We start from the raw sequence: 18,687 nt of genomic DNA, 5'->3' as shown, positions 1-18,687 counted from the left end.
GTTCCCATTTTTACTGGGCTGTCTATCTTCTTTCATCTCTCCCAATTCTAAGACTTAGCTCTCCAGGGTGACAGACAACAGCTAGACCAGGAACAAACCAGAGTGTTTTCCCTGTGGGTAATTTCAGCAAAGACAGACTCCCTTAGTTTTTGGGGGTTCTGGCTGCCTTGGGTGTTGCCAGTATCATTTAGAGTTAGATGAAACTGCTTCCAATGCTTCAGCTACCAAAGGCCATTCGATGTGAATTTATACATATATATATATATAAACTGATGCAATGGAAATGAAGAAACACTAGTTAATTACCCAAGCATTTCTCATAGAGCTCTCAGCCATTGCCCTGAATTGTGTATTAACCTGCTGTTAGTTACTGGAGGTCACTCACCTGCTGTTCCAGGCTCCTTCTAAAACAGATGAGAAAAAGAGTGATTTCTATAAAGGCTTCTGAAAGCCCTAACAGTACTTCTCTGAAGGCCACCCAAATTTTAGAGGCGATAATTACTTATCTCAGCCAGCACCTACCTTTTCTTTCTAGCACAGGCTGTTGATAAAGAGCTATATGGAGTTCACATCAGTTCTTCTGAGCCAGCTGCTACAGCAATAACATTTTTGCATTCATTAGAAAATGAGTTTTTTCTTCATAAAACTATTGCTCGCTCAGGTGAGCTAACTAAAGATGACTAACCATGAACCCCTGGTGGTAAAGGTGGATCGCCAGTCAATCTGCAAATGGGATGGTGTAACAAAGTTTATACAATATGTAAAAAAAAAAGCCAAACAGAATCTGTACATCGAAAGAAAATCACCATTCATTCAGCAATGCCACTAGTTACTTTTTAAAATCTATGAAATATTGAACCAGATTTTTGTATGAAGTGCATTGTGTTTAAAAAAAAGAAGAAAGAAAAAAAAAAGAAGGGAGAAATAGAGGCGAAGCACTGTTACTTTAAATTGGTTTAATATATGTCTTTGCAGGACAGAATAAACAGGTGTGGATCCAAAATTCATCTGAAAAAATCTGCATAAGGTGTAACTATAGTTTGTACATTACTATGGAAATGCTTAATTTTCTTTTCTTTTATAAGTGCATTATACCAGAACTGTAATACTATATATAGCCAAATTAAAAATTACATAAGCTTCAAAATCCTATACTGCATGTGTTAGGAAGCATATACCTGACTGTGAAGGCCATGTTGTAAGGGTAAGTGTGAGAAAATTTGTCAAATACATTAATGTGCATGAGTGAATCAGTAATTGCTAATTCTAAAAAACTATAATCTTTACTACAAATTACGCCACTTTGGTAGACATTTACGCTTATTCTTCCATCCAGATATCTAACAGGATGATGCATCAACCAGTTTTAATCATTATTATTGCATTCGGCTGGGGAGAAAGAAGAAATTAAATGCATCACAGTGATTGTTATTAAAATGAAATTCAATACAAAGTAATACACATGGGAAACAGCCACAGTAAAAGCAAATTTACATAAAAATGTTCTTATTAAGCATTGTGTCACTCAGTAGGTTAAAGAGCTTTTCAGTAAAAGCCTGAACTTATTCACATTTAACTCAATGACAACACATGAAATTCAATAGGAGTAGAAATTTCATTTAAAAAAAACCATGCTATGAAATGAAATGCATGACATTATTCGTTACGGTGACAGATAAGTCGCAGGAGGATTGCCCATTACATCATGCCCACTGACAACATCACTGGGTTTTTGATAAATCCTTGCATGGAAAGACTGGCAATGTAGATCTAACGGAGACTTAATGGAAAAATTACTTAATGGAAAATAAAAAGATTAGGTGAACAAGAGAAAGTAATCCTGTGAAAATTAAGCCATAAACCCTGATTTTTTTTCAATACGCCCACTACATCATTTAGAGTTGATCACTTAATCCAGTTATTCAGCACACCGAGTGCCTTGTTAGTCATCGTGGACTTTGCCTATAAATCAACCAAAGCTTAAACATAGTGGCAATCTCCTAGTACAAATGCACTGATGAAGATGGGGCCCAGAAAAGGAACAGGTCTGGATCATCCAGTAGGGCCAACGGCACAAGCTTAAGCCATGTGAACACAAAAAATTACTGTACCTCCAAGCATCCTTATGCTTAAATTACCTCACTATAAATGAGGCACATTTCACAGTGCTTGTAATAATTAGCACTTACCAAGCATCTTTCAGAAGCGCTTTGCAAACATTAAATAAGGTCAGAAATCTCATTGCTCTTTCATTACAACACCCACAAATATGATGGGGAGAGCCTCCTCATCGATGTCAGAGCAGGGACTGCAGGTCTTAACCCAGAGACCTCCAAAAAACACTGTAAAAAGAGGTGAGGAAGTATTCCTAACTGCCATTTCACAAATTGCAAAAAGAGTAGCAAGGAGATTAAACAACTTGTCAAAGATGGACAAAGGAGTTGTAGCTGAATTAAGGATTCACAGCTTTGGCTCCCCCACCCCAAGATAAAGGGTATTTGCCTGTAGCGTAAAGCCACAGTCTGTGATGAACTGGGGTTTGAAGAGACAGCACTGCAGCCAGAAGGTGTAAGATTTCTGCTTTACAAGTAGCAAGACATCTGTAAATCAGTTTAATCAGTTAAATTTAGTGCTCGCTATGTGCTTGTACAGGTACTTCTGTAATTGCTTCTTGACACAAATGGGTTAGAACAGTAACTGTTACTTAATACTGAGTGATAAAAAACAAGGGGAATGAGTATGACTACATTCTGCACAGGTTTTTATTTTTCCCTCATCTCTGATGCAAAGAATGTAATTTTGTATCCTTGGAGTTATCATCTCAGAAAAGGGCTATTTTCACATACTACATAATGGTATTACTGGAGTTGTGATGCTGTTTCCACAGTCCCTGGGAATGATACAAAAATATTGTTATAGCTCTCCGAGACATATATAGAAAAGGAACATTTACTCAAAAAGTTTTGCAGTTAGGGAATAACTCCATTTCTAGTGTAACTTTTTTCCTCTGCAGAGCTAGGCCTTTTATGAGAGCTCTTGATGCATAACCATTATGAATTAGAAGATCCACAAAGAAATCCAAGTGTATTCTTGAAGATTCTGGACCTCTCCACAGCTTCTACATGTCTCAACCCTGGCTGCCACATGTCATCCCCTTCTATAAATAGGCATTGCATTTTGCTGAGGAAGGTCAAAATGTGTGAGGGGTGTAAATACTGCAGCAGTCATCATTAAGTCATGCATTGATTTATTCTTGGAAACCTAGGAGCTGTGAAAGCAAGTGTGTCTTACAGAGCCACAAGTCCCAAGCTCCTCAACAGAGAACTACAGTAAAACTTTGGAAATCACTGCACGAGCAGGAAGAAATATCTCAGGTTCACTGAGAAAACACAGCATACTGTCTCAGTTCCACGCTTCCCATGTGTTTTGCACCCTGGGGGCTCTTTTTCCTTCCACCTTCACTCACTCCTTCTCCACCGTATAAAGTAAAGACTGCACATCTGACAGTCTCCAGGATATTTGGAAGAATTATTAAGACAGGTCAACTTTCTCCAGTTCGACCTTTCTACAGATGTTACCTCAGTTACTAGGACAGGCTCTGTGATAAAAATACTTTAGCTGGTCTCCATTCATTTTAGTGGGTTATTAAAAAATCATTATTTAAGAACTATAGATAATTGTGTTTGCTTTGCTTTGGGCAGTCAAATACCTACCCAACCCTGCTGTATTTTAGAAACTGAAAATCTGTATAATCCAACCAATTTAAGTACATGGTATCTGTCTTACCAGTGCCAACCCAGATACATAGACATTTTAACATTTGAAGCTGAAGAACAAATCCAAGCTTCACAACTCTAAAGTTACCCAGTAACTACTGGAAAAGGCTTAATACTGGTTTCAGCAAGAAGAAATGACTATATGGATGTAAAATACTTTCAAATAGTAACATGGCTGAAATTTAAAAAAAATATTTTTCTTTTTTTTTAAGAATACTTTTTTTTATGATGGCCACCAAGATTTTACCCTGAATTTACTAAAAACTTAAAGATAAATAAAATGTTACAATATAGAATATATTTTTGTTTCTATTCAATTCTTAGAAGAACATGTTTCTTTTAAATAGCATCTCCATTCAAAGAGAAGCAGTAAGGAACAGATGAATGCCAAATTGTGCTTCTCTCACTGAAGTTCTTCATTTGATTAAAACAGCTGGATCATCGACTCTCTTGATTTTCCAACTCCGACCCATTTAACTAGGGAGAAAAACACATCTATTAGAACAATTACTGAAAGTAAATATTATAATCAATGAACTGGAATAATTTTCACCTTTCATGATGCTTCACCACAAACTGGCCAACTTTGTACTGAAATACAATGCTAGGAAGTTTTACTGTCAAAAATAGCATTACTCCTGCTGCCCTACCAGACTAGAAGTACAATATACTGAAGTTTGAAAGTATGAAATAATTATATCATAAACAAAGCATTGCAGATGTAAGGCTTAACGGAAGGTCAACTATGTTTGTTGCAGGTTTAACTGTTATGGTCTTGAGTGATAGGATGACTATCTAAATCCCTTCACAAAGAAGCAAGAGCTCTGCCAGACTGAAGTCTTCATGATATGGATCAGGTGATAGTGACAAACACATGCTAAAATATTCTTAAATATATAAGGCCGCAATTAAAAACATTATACAGTGTGAGCAGTCACCCCAAATATTGTAATTGTTCCACTACAGTTTTTATTGCCCATAGATACTATTGAATTGACTGTAGGTAGGTCTCCTTTCACCATCAAACCCACCAAGGCATCCTGCCTTCACAGACAGCCAGAGAAGTAAAGTAAGGGGAATTTCATTTACATATCCCAATGCCCTCATCCGTGTCCATGACCACACACGGGCCATTCACTGAGTTTCAGGCTCTGCTATCAGTTGCTTCCTAATCCATGAAATATACTGAAATTGCCACAGTTGGAACTAGGCTGTACTCCCCAGATGTGACATTTGATGTGCTTTATGGAGGAAAAAAACAGCACACATGCCAGCTTTTTAAGTTTGCTACTGTAGAAATTTTCCCTTCCTAACTCCACCGTTCATGCCATACTTCAGTCTTGGTGCCTCTAGAGAGAGCTCTAGCAATTAGATTTGAAGAAAACTGGATGGCTTAACCTTTGGAGATTGGAAAAATGAGAATTTTACTGTGACCAAAGTGACAGAATTGGGCTAAACAATCCTGTATCTGTTACACAATACATCTCCTTATACAGGTAAGTATGGAAAAGGGGGCTGGGAAAGTCTATGTTCAAACAGGGATGTAGTGCAGGAAGTGAAGTGAAAGGAAGAGATTAAGACATTAGACTAACTATGCACTGAAGCATGGTGCACAGATTCCAAAGTTTTCACTGTCAGAAAGTGGCAGTTTGCCAAAAAGCAATATGCTTTTAACCTTCTTCCTGTTAAATCCTTGTCAGCAGCAGCTTGGAGCTCTTTGCAACACTGCCAACCTTTCTGCAGAACATCACCCTTTGCTGCTTCTTGGCAAGCTGTCATTTACCATCGTCAGCCCAACTACAGGTACTTCCATTGCCTCCTGCCCAGATCAAGCCACTCCCTGACTAATGAGTTGAGCACTTCTACATAGGTGTTCCTCACATGTACGTCTACAGGAAGATTTACCGGGTACTCCAACATGGTTTTCCACACAGCGGATGTAATTCTGGGCCTTGGGTGGAAGGTCCTCCCATTTTCGTGCACCAGTTGTGTCAGTCTTCCACCCAGGCATTGTTTCATACTCTACTTCCACCTTCTGTAGTATCTCCTGATTAGCTGGGGGAGAACAATTTTTGTCATCATTGATTTTAGCTGCTCTACCTCAAAACAACGCATCTATGGTTCTTGACCAACAAAGTCTTTTGACAACGTTTACTGTCTGGTAAATGAAAAACCCCAGTATTTCTGCTGGTTGGTTCATTCATTTTCATTCATTCTTTACTAATAATAATTTTTATTACTTCGAAAGATAACCAATTCAAGAGGACACACGAATCCAGTTTCCTTTTCTAAAAACCATACGATGTACTCTATGTTGTCAGAAAGCTACAGTACTATTTTTAAGGAAACAAATTATTTGAAGTTTCTAGTAGTTCCGCTTTGGTTCAGATTTACACATAATAGAAGTCCTCCTGTAGACAAGGCACTACTGTTTTAAATGTTTTTATCTTTACAGATTAATCTAAGTAACCCTAATTTAATTATGGTTTTATCAGGCTTGCTAAAAACCTAGATGTCTTCAAGCTTCTCCCCACTGGAATTTTCACTGTGTGCACAGCCAGGAACTACCACCACTGGTGGGAAAGCTGGTTGCTACCAGCACCCCCCATCCCTCCAAACCCCCCCATCTCAACAGAACAAACCCCTCACCTTGACACAGACTGTTACAGGTATCTTGAAAACATCACTAATGTAAGAAGATTATGTATTACTACATCTTTAAAATTTTAAGATGAATCGCATTGAGAGGCATTATATATTTTTATTAACCAGAATGTTATTGCAGTTAATTACAGTTATATGATGGTATACCATGAGCAGCTTGATTCTGTTTGTATCTGTCTCATTTCTGGACAGCTTAAGCACTGCTTTTATTTTTACTTTACTTCATTAAAGGCTATTGCCAATGACCACAGTCACTGACTTGAGTCCTGCTGACTTTCATATCCCTGGTGTTGTCAGTACAAAAAATATCTAATGGGACAAGACACAGAGGCCCTAACACAAGATTTTATTTGCTCTGAACTTTGTCATTATACATAGAGATGCAAGGTGAACGGAAAATGTTAATGTACTGATACCGAAGTCTTTATACTGATACTACAGTTCCACAAATTTCTACAGAAGGCCTAATGAAAAAGAAATAGAGCCCAATTTTAAAAAGCAAACAGTCTTTCCCAACAGGTGTGACTTAACAGGCAGGAAAGAGAGAAATGAACATACATATTTAACAACATACCTGGAAAATAGGGTATTCTTTTTCCACCCAATTTGTAAGCAACACCAATTTTAATTTCATCAAGGACATCAAGAATATCCAGTTTTGTTAATGCCAAACTGAACAGAAAAAAAAAAAAACCAACTGGTTAGATACACACATGATTAATCTCCTCTTTAGGAGTTTGGTGGTTTTTTCCTTTCTAGTTTTGTATTCACAAATCCAGCTCAGGCAACCCAGCAAGCAGAAGTACACAAATATATTAAACTATGAACATTGTTAATTGAATTCACGCTTCTAGGATGAATACACGACTGAGTTACTAAGACATTTCCAAATGCTTAGCTGCTCATGCAGGGGCCCAGTACTCAATTCACTGCATGAAAATGCAGTGAAAGCTGACTATGTAAAGTGGCACTTGCTGGACTTGGTTTAGGTGTGCATGATGGCATTTACATCGCTGCTAAGGGAGTATTTCTTTTACTCCTACTAATTTACACCAACTATAAGGCAGACTTATTTACTAAACTACACTTTTAAAACATACTTCACAAGCATAACGTGGCTACTAAAATCATGTATACAGTTCAGTAGGAAGGATCCCAGCCTGACTTTCAGTGCCTGGGCCGTGCCATCAGGGTTGTCAGTTTTCTGAACCTTTTTCATCTTGTGAATGAACACATTTGAACACAGAAATGGAACCTCAAAAAGACACTGTAGCATTCACTGATCAGAATAAAATTGCATTTTAAAACTAGTCAAATTTTCTAGAAACAATATGCCAAACCTTGTCTGGTAAGAATATGAGTAGCAAAGGATTTAGACAGGTATGTGCATAATAGTCCATGCTATATGTGCTCAGTAAGCATGTGACGTGCACAATGATTAAATAAAAAGACCTTTTGGGAAAGAAGCAGTATAGAGCCAGTTCATCCAACTTTTTAGAAGTTTTATCTCCCCATGTTTTTTAGCTGTCACAGTTACTAGAGGTGAAATAGTTTTGTTGATAGAAGTGCAGTAATTGTATAGAACTGAAATGGAAGGAAACATGACACCTTCCTAATACTATTTCCATATAAACTAGAGCTGTGTAAGTTAAAGAGAAACATAAATCCAACGGAAAAAAAAATGAAAAACCCTTCTGATAAATTAACAAAGGTCATTGTTCCTTTGTGACATCACCTGCATAAGTCTCAGACATTAAAATGCCCAAGGTCACATGTTTGGATATGTGAAGAAGTTTGCCTGGATGCACTTTATATGAACAAACCTGTAATGAAACTTTTGCAACCTTTCTGAAAATACAGATTGGTAATTAGTTATAAATTAATGGCTTGTGATAGTTACTAGCATTTTAGCATTAGACATAAGCTAGCTTGAAGGCATTATGGTCTTGAACACTTCTTTTAAACAGCCGTTTTTCCTTTAAAATGTCATTTTAATATGTACTTTGTATTATAAAATAATTTATCAACCAAGTATGTCACTTAGTCCTGAAGAGAATAAATCTTAGCCCATTAAAAGCAGAATTTATAATGCAATATCAGACTGCATCTTTGTAAATACATGAACCTGTTGGGATTGGAATGAAAGCTGTGCCAGTTGCCGTACCCTTCGTGTCATCCCACTTATTTCACTTAAAGAAGTAGGGGTTCCAAATGATGCAGAATTGGCCCTACAGGTATGATCCACTAGAGTCAACCAAAGCTCAAAACCAGCAGCTTTTAGATCACAACAGAAGTCAATACAAAAGCACTGTCAAGAATACTAGAGCATACTGTCAGAAAACTACTATATTGGTCCCATCTACATTGGCCATTTGATGTAAGCAAAATGGAAACGTGAAAAAAGTCACTGCTACGATGTTGTAAAATCACTTGATTTGAACAAAAAAAAGTCAAAGTAATTAGATTATTAATAGCATCAAGACGATTCTCAGTTGCCCATTGTGAATTATTTTACTGCTTAAAATGTAACACTTTACTGGACTTTATATTAATGTTACCTACATATTTATTCTGCGAAGCACAAAATTATCACTTCCAAATGTAGCGCAAAATCTGTGATGCTTACGCAGTGAATCCGTTGATCATATGAGCATATTTCAAAATGACAAGATCTAACCAGCCACAGCGTCTCTTTCTGCCTGTCGTTACTCCCCACTCGTGGCCACGGGACTGTAAAAGATCTCCAATTTCCTAAAAGACAGAAAGAATACTGATGGTATTTCACTGAAAAATAGGAAAACCAATATAAATAAATATAGATTGCTAACAAGAAAAATACAGTTGTTCAATTCCAAGGCTTTTTTGTACAAAAAGAAAAAGAAAAAATAATTAAGTTTCATTAGGAGGGAACTAAGGCAGAGAATAAAGCCCTTCATGCACAGGATTTTTGCTTTTCAATCACTAGCGCTTCCAAAACACTTAACAGAACATGAAGTGGTTATAAGGAGACACTTTCCTTCCTTCTTCATCTGACAGGAAAATTTCCTTGACATTTCAGCCCTGTTTTTAATTGTGTGTTTAATTTCTTCATTTGGTCTTTTGGCATCTATTGGGGGGGGGGGGGGGGGGCGCGACTGTAAATGCTTGGGACAAGAGCAATGTCTGTATGACGTCGAGGTCAACAGACTCCTTGACCATGCCCAGGGCTCATAGGTTCTACCACAATAGAAGACTGCTGACTGTTCCCTTCTGGCTGGCAGCATTTATTATGTGTTAAAAATGAGGAAGAAACTTTACTCTCATGATTCATAAAACTGAAGGATATCACCAATTCATTTGAGCCGTTAGAGAAAGGATTATAGTGGCTAAATCCTTACATTAGATTCAGACCACTGACCTAGAGATTGCTCTGTGTGTAGCGCATAATCGATACCCTGAGCTTTTTAGGTTCTTGATAATGAAAATACAATAGACAGTTTAAAAGAATCAGAATCTCTCCACTTCTTTTTATTGATCTATTTGTGCATGACTGGCTGATGCACACACCACATTTATTCTCCAAATCACACAGAACACAGGCTGTTAAGCACAGAAGTTGTATCTTGTAGTTTAAGTTTTCCTGTGATGCACTGACAAGTTTCAGTCCACAACAAACTCTTGCCACTGAAAAGTGCACCTAATATTACATAAAATGATGAAATCTGTTTTCACATCATTCATTACAACAGAAGCGTGGTCACTGTAATGTAACATCATTTTCTATTGTTTCTCTCCTCTGAAACCTTAAGTTTATGACGTAATTCTCCTCTCTTCCGAGTGCGATTGCTCAGCATTATTATCACAGTGCTTATTTATCATTGGTATACCCTTATCCCATTCCATTGACCATATTTTTTGGCAACCGTATATACTGCATTTCATAACATTAAACCTACATTAATCTGCTCAGTGGGGAAGGCTCCAATTCCCACCCGAGTAGTATATGCCTTCACCACACCATACACGTCACCAACATGCTGAGGAGGAACACCAAGTCCAGTGCATACACCGCCTACAGTGCAGTTCGATGAAGTCACGAAAGGATATGTGCCTGTCAAACACACAACAGCACAACTCCGTTTCAGCAATGATAAGAAACAAAGACTGGTTTTCCTTTGAGTTAAAAGGAGATTTTCACCTGTATGTTTGGTTACAGCTAAACAAACAGCAGCCAAAAAGCGGGGCAAATTCTTCTTACTGCATGCTCCCATTTTGCTTTTAAGAGAACAAATTTACCCATTCTTACCTAAACTGCTTCCTCCTGTAGTGAATAATATGTATTTAGATTTCTGTGCTCCACAGAAACCCCTTAAAATGAAGGATTTTTTCCACTCAAATAGCTTACTCATCCTGACAATTTATATAAGCTTATTATTAGTGAGCAAGAAGTTCACAAAGACAAATAAGAAAATATAGTATTTTCCTATATTTACAGATCTATCAAGTATGTGCTACCTGTTCCAATGTGTCAGCTTTTCTGCATTCATTCTTTCCAGCTTCCACTGAGGAATGCCCACAAGGCATAAATTTAAAAGCATCTCCATACTACTTCCATTAGGCACTGGATCTATTATAGGATGATGCTGCTGTGCAAAGCTTTTTCCACTGTCCTGTGTACCAGAGAAAATATTTCACTACGTCCATGGAGAGCCTGGTGTAAAGGTCACAGTCTGACATTCCCAGCGCTCTACAAAAGTAACTCTGTATCTGCAGCAAATTGTCTAAGACTTAAGAGGTTATTAATGATCTTAGAAAATCTCTCCAGCTCTTAATTTCATCTTCATGGAGACCTAAGTCGTTTAATTAGACTTTTGGTAAGAGAGCAGAGCAGACATCAACTGAAGAAGCTAGACTTACAGGTTATCTGCACCAGTTTAATCCTCCCTCCACTGCAGGGGAATTATCTCAGCAGCACTACGAGTGCCTGGAATGTATGGCAATGTGCATCGTACACACATTTAGAAGCAATAAAGACAGTATCTAGAGTGAAATTTCAACTCCACTGGAATAAACTTCAGTAAAAAATGATATTTAAACCCTAAGCATTCGATCCCGTTAATGATACAATCTCTGCCTTACTCTACTTTTGGAAGATCTGTACTATTTTGTTTCTCTATCTTCCTGCTTATATAAACACAAATCTAAATAAAACTCATCTCTTCAGAGTTAAATTGAGTTTAGAATTTAACTTACCAAAGTCAATATCAAGTAATGCTGCATTGGCTCCTTCAACAAGAATCTTCTTTGGAGAGCCATGAAGGGCTTCATACATAAAATAGACACCATCTCGAACCATGGGTCTTATTTTTTCAGCATACGCCTGCCAATTTGAGTGGAAATGTCAGCTTCCTCAGACAACGGTGGGAAGCAGGGAACAGTGTTCACTTTTGAAACATGGAACATACAGATAACCCTAACACACCAGCCTCCATAACTGTATTTTACTTGAAAAATACAACCTTTAGTTAAAGGTTCAGTGTATTGAGCTACTCACATAAGAAAACATGACTTATTACGGCATTAGAATGCCATAATTTCTGCACCATTTCTATTCACACAGATGTTGTACATCTACTTATTTTATTGATATAGTTTCTATATAATGTGTGTAAAGTTTAGACAGAGAGGGGGACTTAGTAGAGCAAGCTCCAAAAGAAAAAAAAAACCAAACCACTACTCACTAATATTAAAGAATATCTTTAAAGGTAGGGTGTCAGCTTTGAACAATTATCAGCCAAAACCTGGGAAAGGTAAGAAATTTTCTTAACATCCTTTTTCTTCCATATTCACGAAAGAAGATGTTCTACTATAGTGGCTCTTTTGAATTTATGTATAAAAAGATGTTTTTCTTATAATAGCAAGATCTTGAAACACAGCTTCCACAAACAATTCTTCAATAACGATGGAAGTCTCTCAGACAGACTAGATCAGTCATGGCTGGAGACAGCTAACTGGAAGTGTCACCCTGCATTCGCTTGGCTACTTTAACACAACAGTTATGTTAAGAAAAGTAAAATATTATAGATAATTAAATCATCCACTAAATTTATTTTGATGCCCACAATAAGAGAACATTTTTTGCAGTGCATAGCTGCTGCCTATTAAAACCCTTCAAACAATGAAGATATGCATTTTTAATTTAAATTAATGAATTAGGTTTTGTAAGTAGTTGTCCTCGTCATTCTTCTATACTTTCCCTGAAACTGAACAAATATTACAAGTGTTAAATCCTTACCTTTAGCTTTTTCAATTGTCCTTCTATATCTATTTCCAAGGTGGGAAACATTGACTTGTATTGTTGTGCCAGATTTTTAAATCTGTAAAATATTGAAATCGTATCTATGAAGGACATAACTACTGTTCATAGAACTTTTGGCAAGAACTCAGATTATATACAGTATATACTGAGAGCTATAGGGAGAAAAATACCCACAATTTCAATACATCAGCCAGTGTACTTCTCAATGTAGAAAACTGTATTTTAAATTAGGAGAAACTCTGTGAAGTAGTATCAATATACACACATCCTTTTCAGTTTTCTTCTCCTTCTAGACAATTCATATATAAAATTCAGATGTATTTAAAAACATCTTCTTAAAAGCACATCTATCAGCCAAAATGTATCACTCTAACATTAACATTTAGAAATTAAAATAGTTGTACCTTGAAGAAAATTCATCGAAGTCAGAAAGGAGGTCACAAATTCGAAGGCCTGTTCGTGCTGCTTTGGAAGAATATGTTGGTCCAATCCCCTTCTTTGTTGTGCCAATACTGATTAAGAAGAACCACCCCAAACATGTATAAATATATTAAAAAATATACTCTATGCTAAGTAATTTTGTTAAAGCTCTTCAGTATATCATATACTGGGCAGGAAGTCTGAGACATTAAAAAATTATTACAGTTCTATAATAATATATAGCATTTTTCATGCTCCAGTGGATTTGCATAAATATTGCTAATATTCACAGCATGCAGTAAAGCATTAAGCCTCGGGTCTGACTGACACAAGCTTAGTTGAAACGATGTGTGTATATACATGTATTATACAGTAATAATGGTTACTGTACTCTCCCTGTGGTACTACTACATCCCTTACCACAAACAAGAGGAAACAAATGTAATTTTCACATGTTCACAGTTGCAGCACTGCCTACAGTTATAAACAACAACCAGTTCTGTGAGCGATCAAACTGGTTTCCTATGGCTTTGCATTATTCAAACGATCTCTGTCCTATGAACTGTTGCAGTCTTTACCTTGATGAGGATAAAAATGAAACTGTTTCCCTACCTGCATGCCTATTTTCATGTGCATTTTAGAAATACAGTAATTTTGAGATCTCTATTTGTATCTTAAGTTTGGCTGAAATTGTCCAATGGGATCAAAACCTAACAGACAGAGAAAAATACAGTGTGTCCACATTACCCTTTGTCTCTCAGAAACCAGAATAACAAAGTACAAATAGTTACATACTGTGCTAAAGTGTAAGATTAAAATTGAAATAGAAACTACCATCTCCATGAAGTACAAGCAAATATACAGTAAATTGCATCAATGCTTCAGGGGCCTGATTCAAAAAAGCATCACTAGCCTGATATCAAACTGGATGTTTAGCATCATGTTAATGGAAATCAGTTGTGAGGATTTGGTAGAAATTTCAAAATCTCTCTATACGCTGCAGGGAACTGGAAAAAGGAAATATAAGAATTCATACCCTGCCTTTTCAGTAATACCTCAGTTTGTTCACTAACATAAACAGGAGCAAGACAGAGTCACAGAATTACTAACATCAGCAAGGCTCTTTAGAGATGCATTTCTGCTTTCCAAAATCACACCAGTTTTTCAAATTTGCATACTTATTCATTAAATGAAGGTGCTCAAAATATTTACTTTTTTCCTTCTTGTGCTTGACGTTGCACTTCCTGGAGCCCATCTACTGCCTGGTGAAAGTCAAACACTGCAATGGAAAATCAAATGGACACAGTGGGAGACCAAAGAAAAACATTATTTAAATCACAGACATCTACAATTCCAAGAGAAAGGCTTTGTTATCATTGATAGTGCACAGGCCTCCCTACATGAAAACAAAGCAAGTATTCCTTAAACACTGTGAAAACATGTAAAACATTACTCTTTAGTGAATACAAATTCTATGATTATGCTTTAGATACACAACATATAAAGAAGCCGTATTAGATCAAATAAATGACCGCTCTGTGGAGTAATAACGTAGTTTAGCACCATAAGCTAAGCAAACCTCTATGAGTTTTCTCCCCTTCCATCATCACTTACCTATATGTGCTCTATCTGATATAATCAGTCTTTTCTCCCAATCTTTTAAACCTGTCAGAAGATATAAAGAAAAGTAGGATTTCAGCTGGGCTGACTGGCCAGACTTTTGAGGTTTGCTTTTAGTTTTTCTATGTCCTTCTTCTAGTTCACATAGCTTCTTAAAGACAAAATGGATAATCCATAGTATCAAATATCAGCAACGTTTTTATTAAACTTTTCTCATTTTTTACTTTTCCAGCTTTCTCATTTTGTTATGGATAAAGATACTCACTTCTTCTTAATGCCAGAATTGTGTGGCTTACACATAATTCTAATTTTAAGGAAACATTCTTATTTAATGCATAATCACTGTATGATAAATCACTTAGACTTCATTTGTGCCTCAGAAAGTAGAGAATTTTTATATATACAATCATAAACCGATTTACGATGCAAAGGACCTTAGAAGGTCATCTGGTCCAAAGCCTTGCCCAAAGTAGAACCAAGTGAGTTTACATTTGGGCACAGAAATGGGGACACAGAAACTCTGGGTTAAATCATCTCACTTTGAGGTGACAGGAAGCTTTTCTAAAGTGTGTGGCAATTTATTAACTATCTAAAGTATTATCAAATGCTATAAAACTCCCTGAAAACCCATTAAAAGATGGCTTTTGACAATCTGTCTGAAAACTACAATACAATTCAACATTTTTAATATGGTTTTCCTCATTATTTCAAATCCAGAATGTTATTGCATTGAGTATTTATGGTCAGAAGCAAAGGCTTAAAAAAAACCCTCAACCTGCTGCCAGTATAAAGAAAGGTTAAAAATGACTCAATACAAACCTTTCTTTTCATTCTTTTCAGCTTCTTCAAACAGGCCTGGTAAATGTATAACCACTCCATTACCTTTAGGAACATAAATTATTTATTTTAAAGCAGGAAATAAAATACTCATTTGTAGGATGTAAGGCATGTAAACACTTGCTGCCTGAAGTTTTATTTAAAAAGACCAAGTTTCTCATATTTCTCACAAAGCGATCTTGAGAACTTTTTAGATAAATCCTCATCTTGGGTAAGCAGCTACAAGCCTGCTAAAACAGAGAGAAAACAGAGCTTGCCTGTTTCAGATGTGAATGCTGGGCCTGCTCTGAAGCCAGCTGAGGTAAGCGAATTCTTGCCTTTCTTTGTGGTGGACTTTCAACCACAACTTCAGCCTCAATTGTTCACTTGTAAAAGCTCAAAGAAGCCTGTGGCCTTACAACACTGACAAGCCTGTGTGACGATATTTAAGTTTTCTTCAATATTCACATATTTGTTTTAAACTCAGCCCAAACTAGTGTTGTAATACATTAGCAATGCCTTCTCCCTGTTTTTGAGCTGCAATATCGAATCCACAAGCAATACAGAGCATTGCTGATGAGACATGGAAAATTAGTGATGTAGTGGGCTGGAAACAGCTGCTGCTTCCTTCTTAGGAACGTCAGAAATATATGCAAGAGCCTGCCTCACCCTAAATTTAGGACAACTTAAGTTATAGTCTTTACTAACTGGCAAGGGAGTAAATCAGAAAGTGAGACAATACACCATATCTAGCAGACAGAAAAAGTATGTTTCATGCATTTAAATCATCCATTTGGAAATTATAAAATGAAACAAAACTGAAACACCATGACTCACTAAAACTTAACACTCATTTCTTGCACATTTTGTATATATTTTTCTGTCACAAGTAAAAGGTTTAAATTTGCCTACCACTTAAATATGAGCTTAATGTCCAGTAAGCAATGCAAACATTTTTATGATGCCATCTGCATTGAGTGTCTTTACAGTGAAATACAACGTCACCTTAAACAGTTGGTAATGTGAACAAAAAGGAGGCTGGATGACAGCCCTCCAAGCAGAGCCCTATATCTTGGGGCCTGTTTCTGGAAAGTCAGTAAGGAGATGCCAGACTTAAGTTATGTTATTTATTTAGCTTAAGTGCTGGGGTTGTGTCCTCAAAGAATAGCATATATATTTCTGCAAGTATAAAAGGAGTGCACAAGTAGAGGATGGATTCCAAACTTGTACCATAAAGTGTAAGGAAGTACAACAAATAGAAAGAAACTTCCAGTCTTCTAGTAGCAGAAACTAAACTGATACTGGAAGTAGTGTAACTCTTCATGTTAAAGCAGCAGTGAAATAAACTTCAAACAGCTGAAGCTAAAGCAAACCTAACAGTTACCTATATGTCTGTCTTTGCTTGCTACTATAAAATACGGTTGCAGCTACCCACCATGTGATGTTATTTTATTTAATAAGTTCCAAAATAGTCTTACCAATAAAAGAAATTGCCTTTGGATTAATGATGCCACTAGGAAATAGGTGAAAATCATATTCTTTCCCATCAACAACCACAGTATGGCCTGCGTTATTCCCACCCTGCAACAGAAAGAAACACCTGAAGATTAACAGTCTTATATCACCACTCTGAACTCTCAGCAGATGATCTGAGAAGATCATCTTTCTGTCTTTATACATTCATGTCTTAGGTCACTGTTTTCTCCACCTTATAGGTTCCTGAGATGCTGTAGTATTGAAAAAAAGGCTCAGACAGGACAATTAGGGGGCTGACAGATTTCAGCAGGACTGTGTAGAATTACAAAGCAGAATGACACCATTAGAACTGGGGCAGAGCAAGAGTAAATGCAGGAGTGGTGGCAGAAGCTAGAAGAGAACTGAAGCTTTCTGGGAACAAAACTGGATCGAACTACCACCCACAGAGTCCTGTCTCTGACATGCCTACACAGTCCCATCTTTTCTGGGCATCTTCTGTGCATGGTCATTTCTTCAGGTTTAAACCTACAACACCCAGTATTTCCTTTCGAATGGAAGCTCCTCCTGCCTGCCCACCTGCAAACAGCTACTGCTTCTATCAAGATGGAAGGTCTGCATAAAGTTGGGAGTATACGTAGTCTTTGCAGCTTCACAAAATCTCCTTGTCAAGGTATGAACTTCCCAGTTAACACCACCACCACTTTATGGTGTCTGCTACAACTCATACCTTACACAACTATCTACCAGACCTGAGAATGGGAGCTGGTATTTTCCTCAAGAAACTAATTTTTCGGAAACAGCTTTAAAAGAGAATGATGACTTGAACACACAAACTTGGGAAGAGGTGAGTAAATCAAGATCATGAGCTGATTTGAACAGAAAGAGTAAAAAGTTTTAAAAATTGAAGTTCCAGTTTTCTCAACAGGCTTGATGTTTGCTGCTGTTCTGTCATGATGTAACTTTTTCTCCTGATGATAAGGTTGGGAAATCTGAGTACTTGCCTGCCCTGGTGCTATAGGCCTTCCATTGTTCAAAATGATTACAAATCTTCATGGATTATACACAAATGATGTATAAGTGTCTAGAATGAAGTCATCTCCTGGAAGTAGAACTGAAACCGTCACTGGTAATTTGCAAATAAATAAAGAGTGTTGGCTGAATACGTAGAGTTGTTCTATGAAAACTCTGAAAACTGACAGTCATCTATAAAAATTAATAATCTAACATGTTTGAGAGTTTCATCTACTCTTCATTTACTCATTTGCCCATTTGTTTGCATATAATATACAGAAAAATGGCAACTGACACTTCTTTCAAAAATGTGAATATCTACTGAAACACAACATTAAGAAAATAAAAGCTGCAGGTTATTTAAACAAAAATCAATTTTTTTTTAAAGAAATGGGATGGAGGAAAACATTAATAAATATGCCTTTAAATATGACAAAAGTAAGCCTCATGTTTTGGAAGATGCGAGCTCAACAATGAAGTTTAAACAGATAATCTGCTAAGTGGCAGCTGAGTAGTTGTAACAAACTGGTGCATGCACAAATCTCACTTGATTTAGCAAACTGCTGCGTAGCTCATCCTTGAGCTGGAAAGGACTCCCAAGTGTCC

At 36.8% G+C, this 18,687-nt stretch overlaps 1 protein-coding gene across 1 annotated transcript in view; it reads right to left on the bottom strand.

Annotated features, from left to right (window-relative positions):
• Nucleotides 1–941: 941 nt before the first annotated feature.
• The window catches only part of ADSS1 (adenylosuccinate synthase 1), a 31,828-nt gene continuing 14,082 nt past the window's right edge, over nt 942–18,687 (bottom strand). The window contains exons 2-13 of the mRNA XM_040601698.1: nt 17,073–17,175; nt 15,598–15,660; nt 14,773–14,823; nt 14,371–14,437; nt 13,143–13,250; nt 12,715–12,796; nt 11,673–11,799; nt 10,376–10,530; nt 9,067–9,191; nt 7,015–7,112; nt 5,682–5,831; nt 942–4,253 (exon numbers count right to left, since the gene is read on the bottom strand). Coding sequence (XP_040457632.1) covers nt 4,201–4,253; nt 5,682–5,831; nt 7,015–7,112; nt 9,067–9,191; nt 10,376–10,530; nt 11,673–11,799; nt 12,715–12,796; nt 13,143–13,250; nt 14,371–14,437; nt 14,773–14,823; nt 15,598–15,660; nt 17,073–17,175 — 1,182 coding nt within the window. The 3' untranslated portion in view covers nt 942–4,200. The remainder of the gene's footprint in view (nt 4,254–5,681; nt 5,832–7,014; nt 7,113–9,066; nt 9,192–10,375; nt 10,531–11,672; nt 11,800–12,714; nt 12,797–13,142; nt 13,251–14,370; nt 14,438–14,772; nt 14,824–15,597; nt 15,661–17,072; nt 17,176–18,687) is intronic.

The sequence above is a fragment of the Falco naumanni genome, chromosome 7 (assembly GCF_017639655.2).
Source record: "Falco naumanni isolate bFalNau1 chromosome 7, bFalNau1.pat, whole genome shotgun sequence".
Lineage (NCBI taxonomy): Eukaryota > Metazoa > Chordata > Aves > Falconiformes > Falconidae > Falco > Falco naumanni.
The sequence above is the reverse complement of the archived record's forward strand: the minus strand, read 5'-3'. Positions and strand labels throughout refer to the sequence as shown.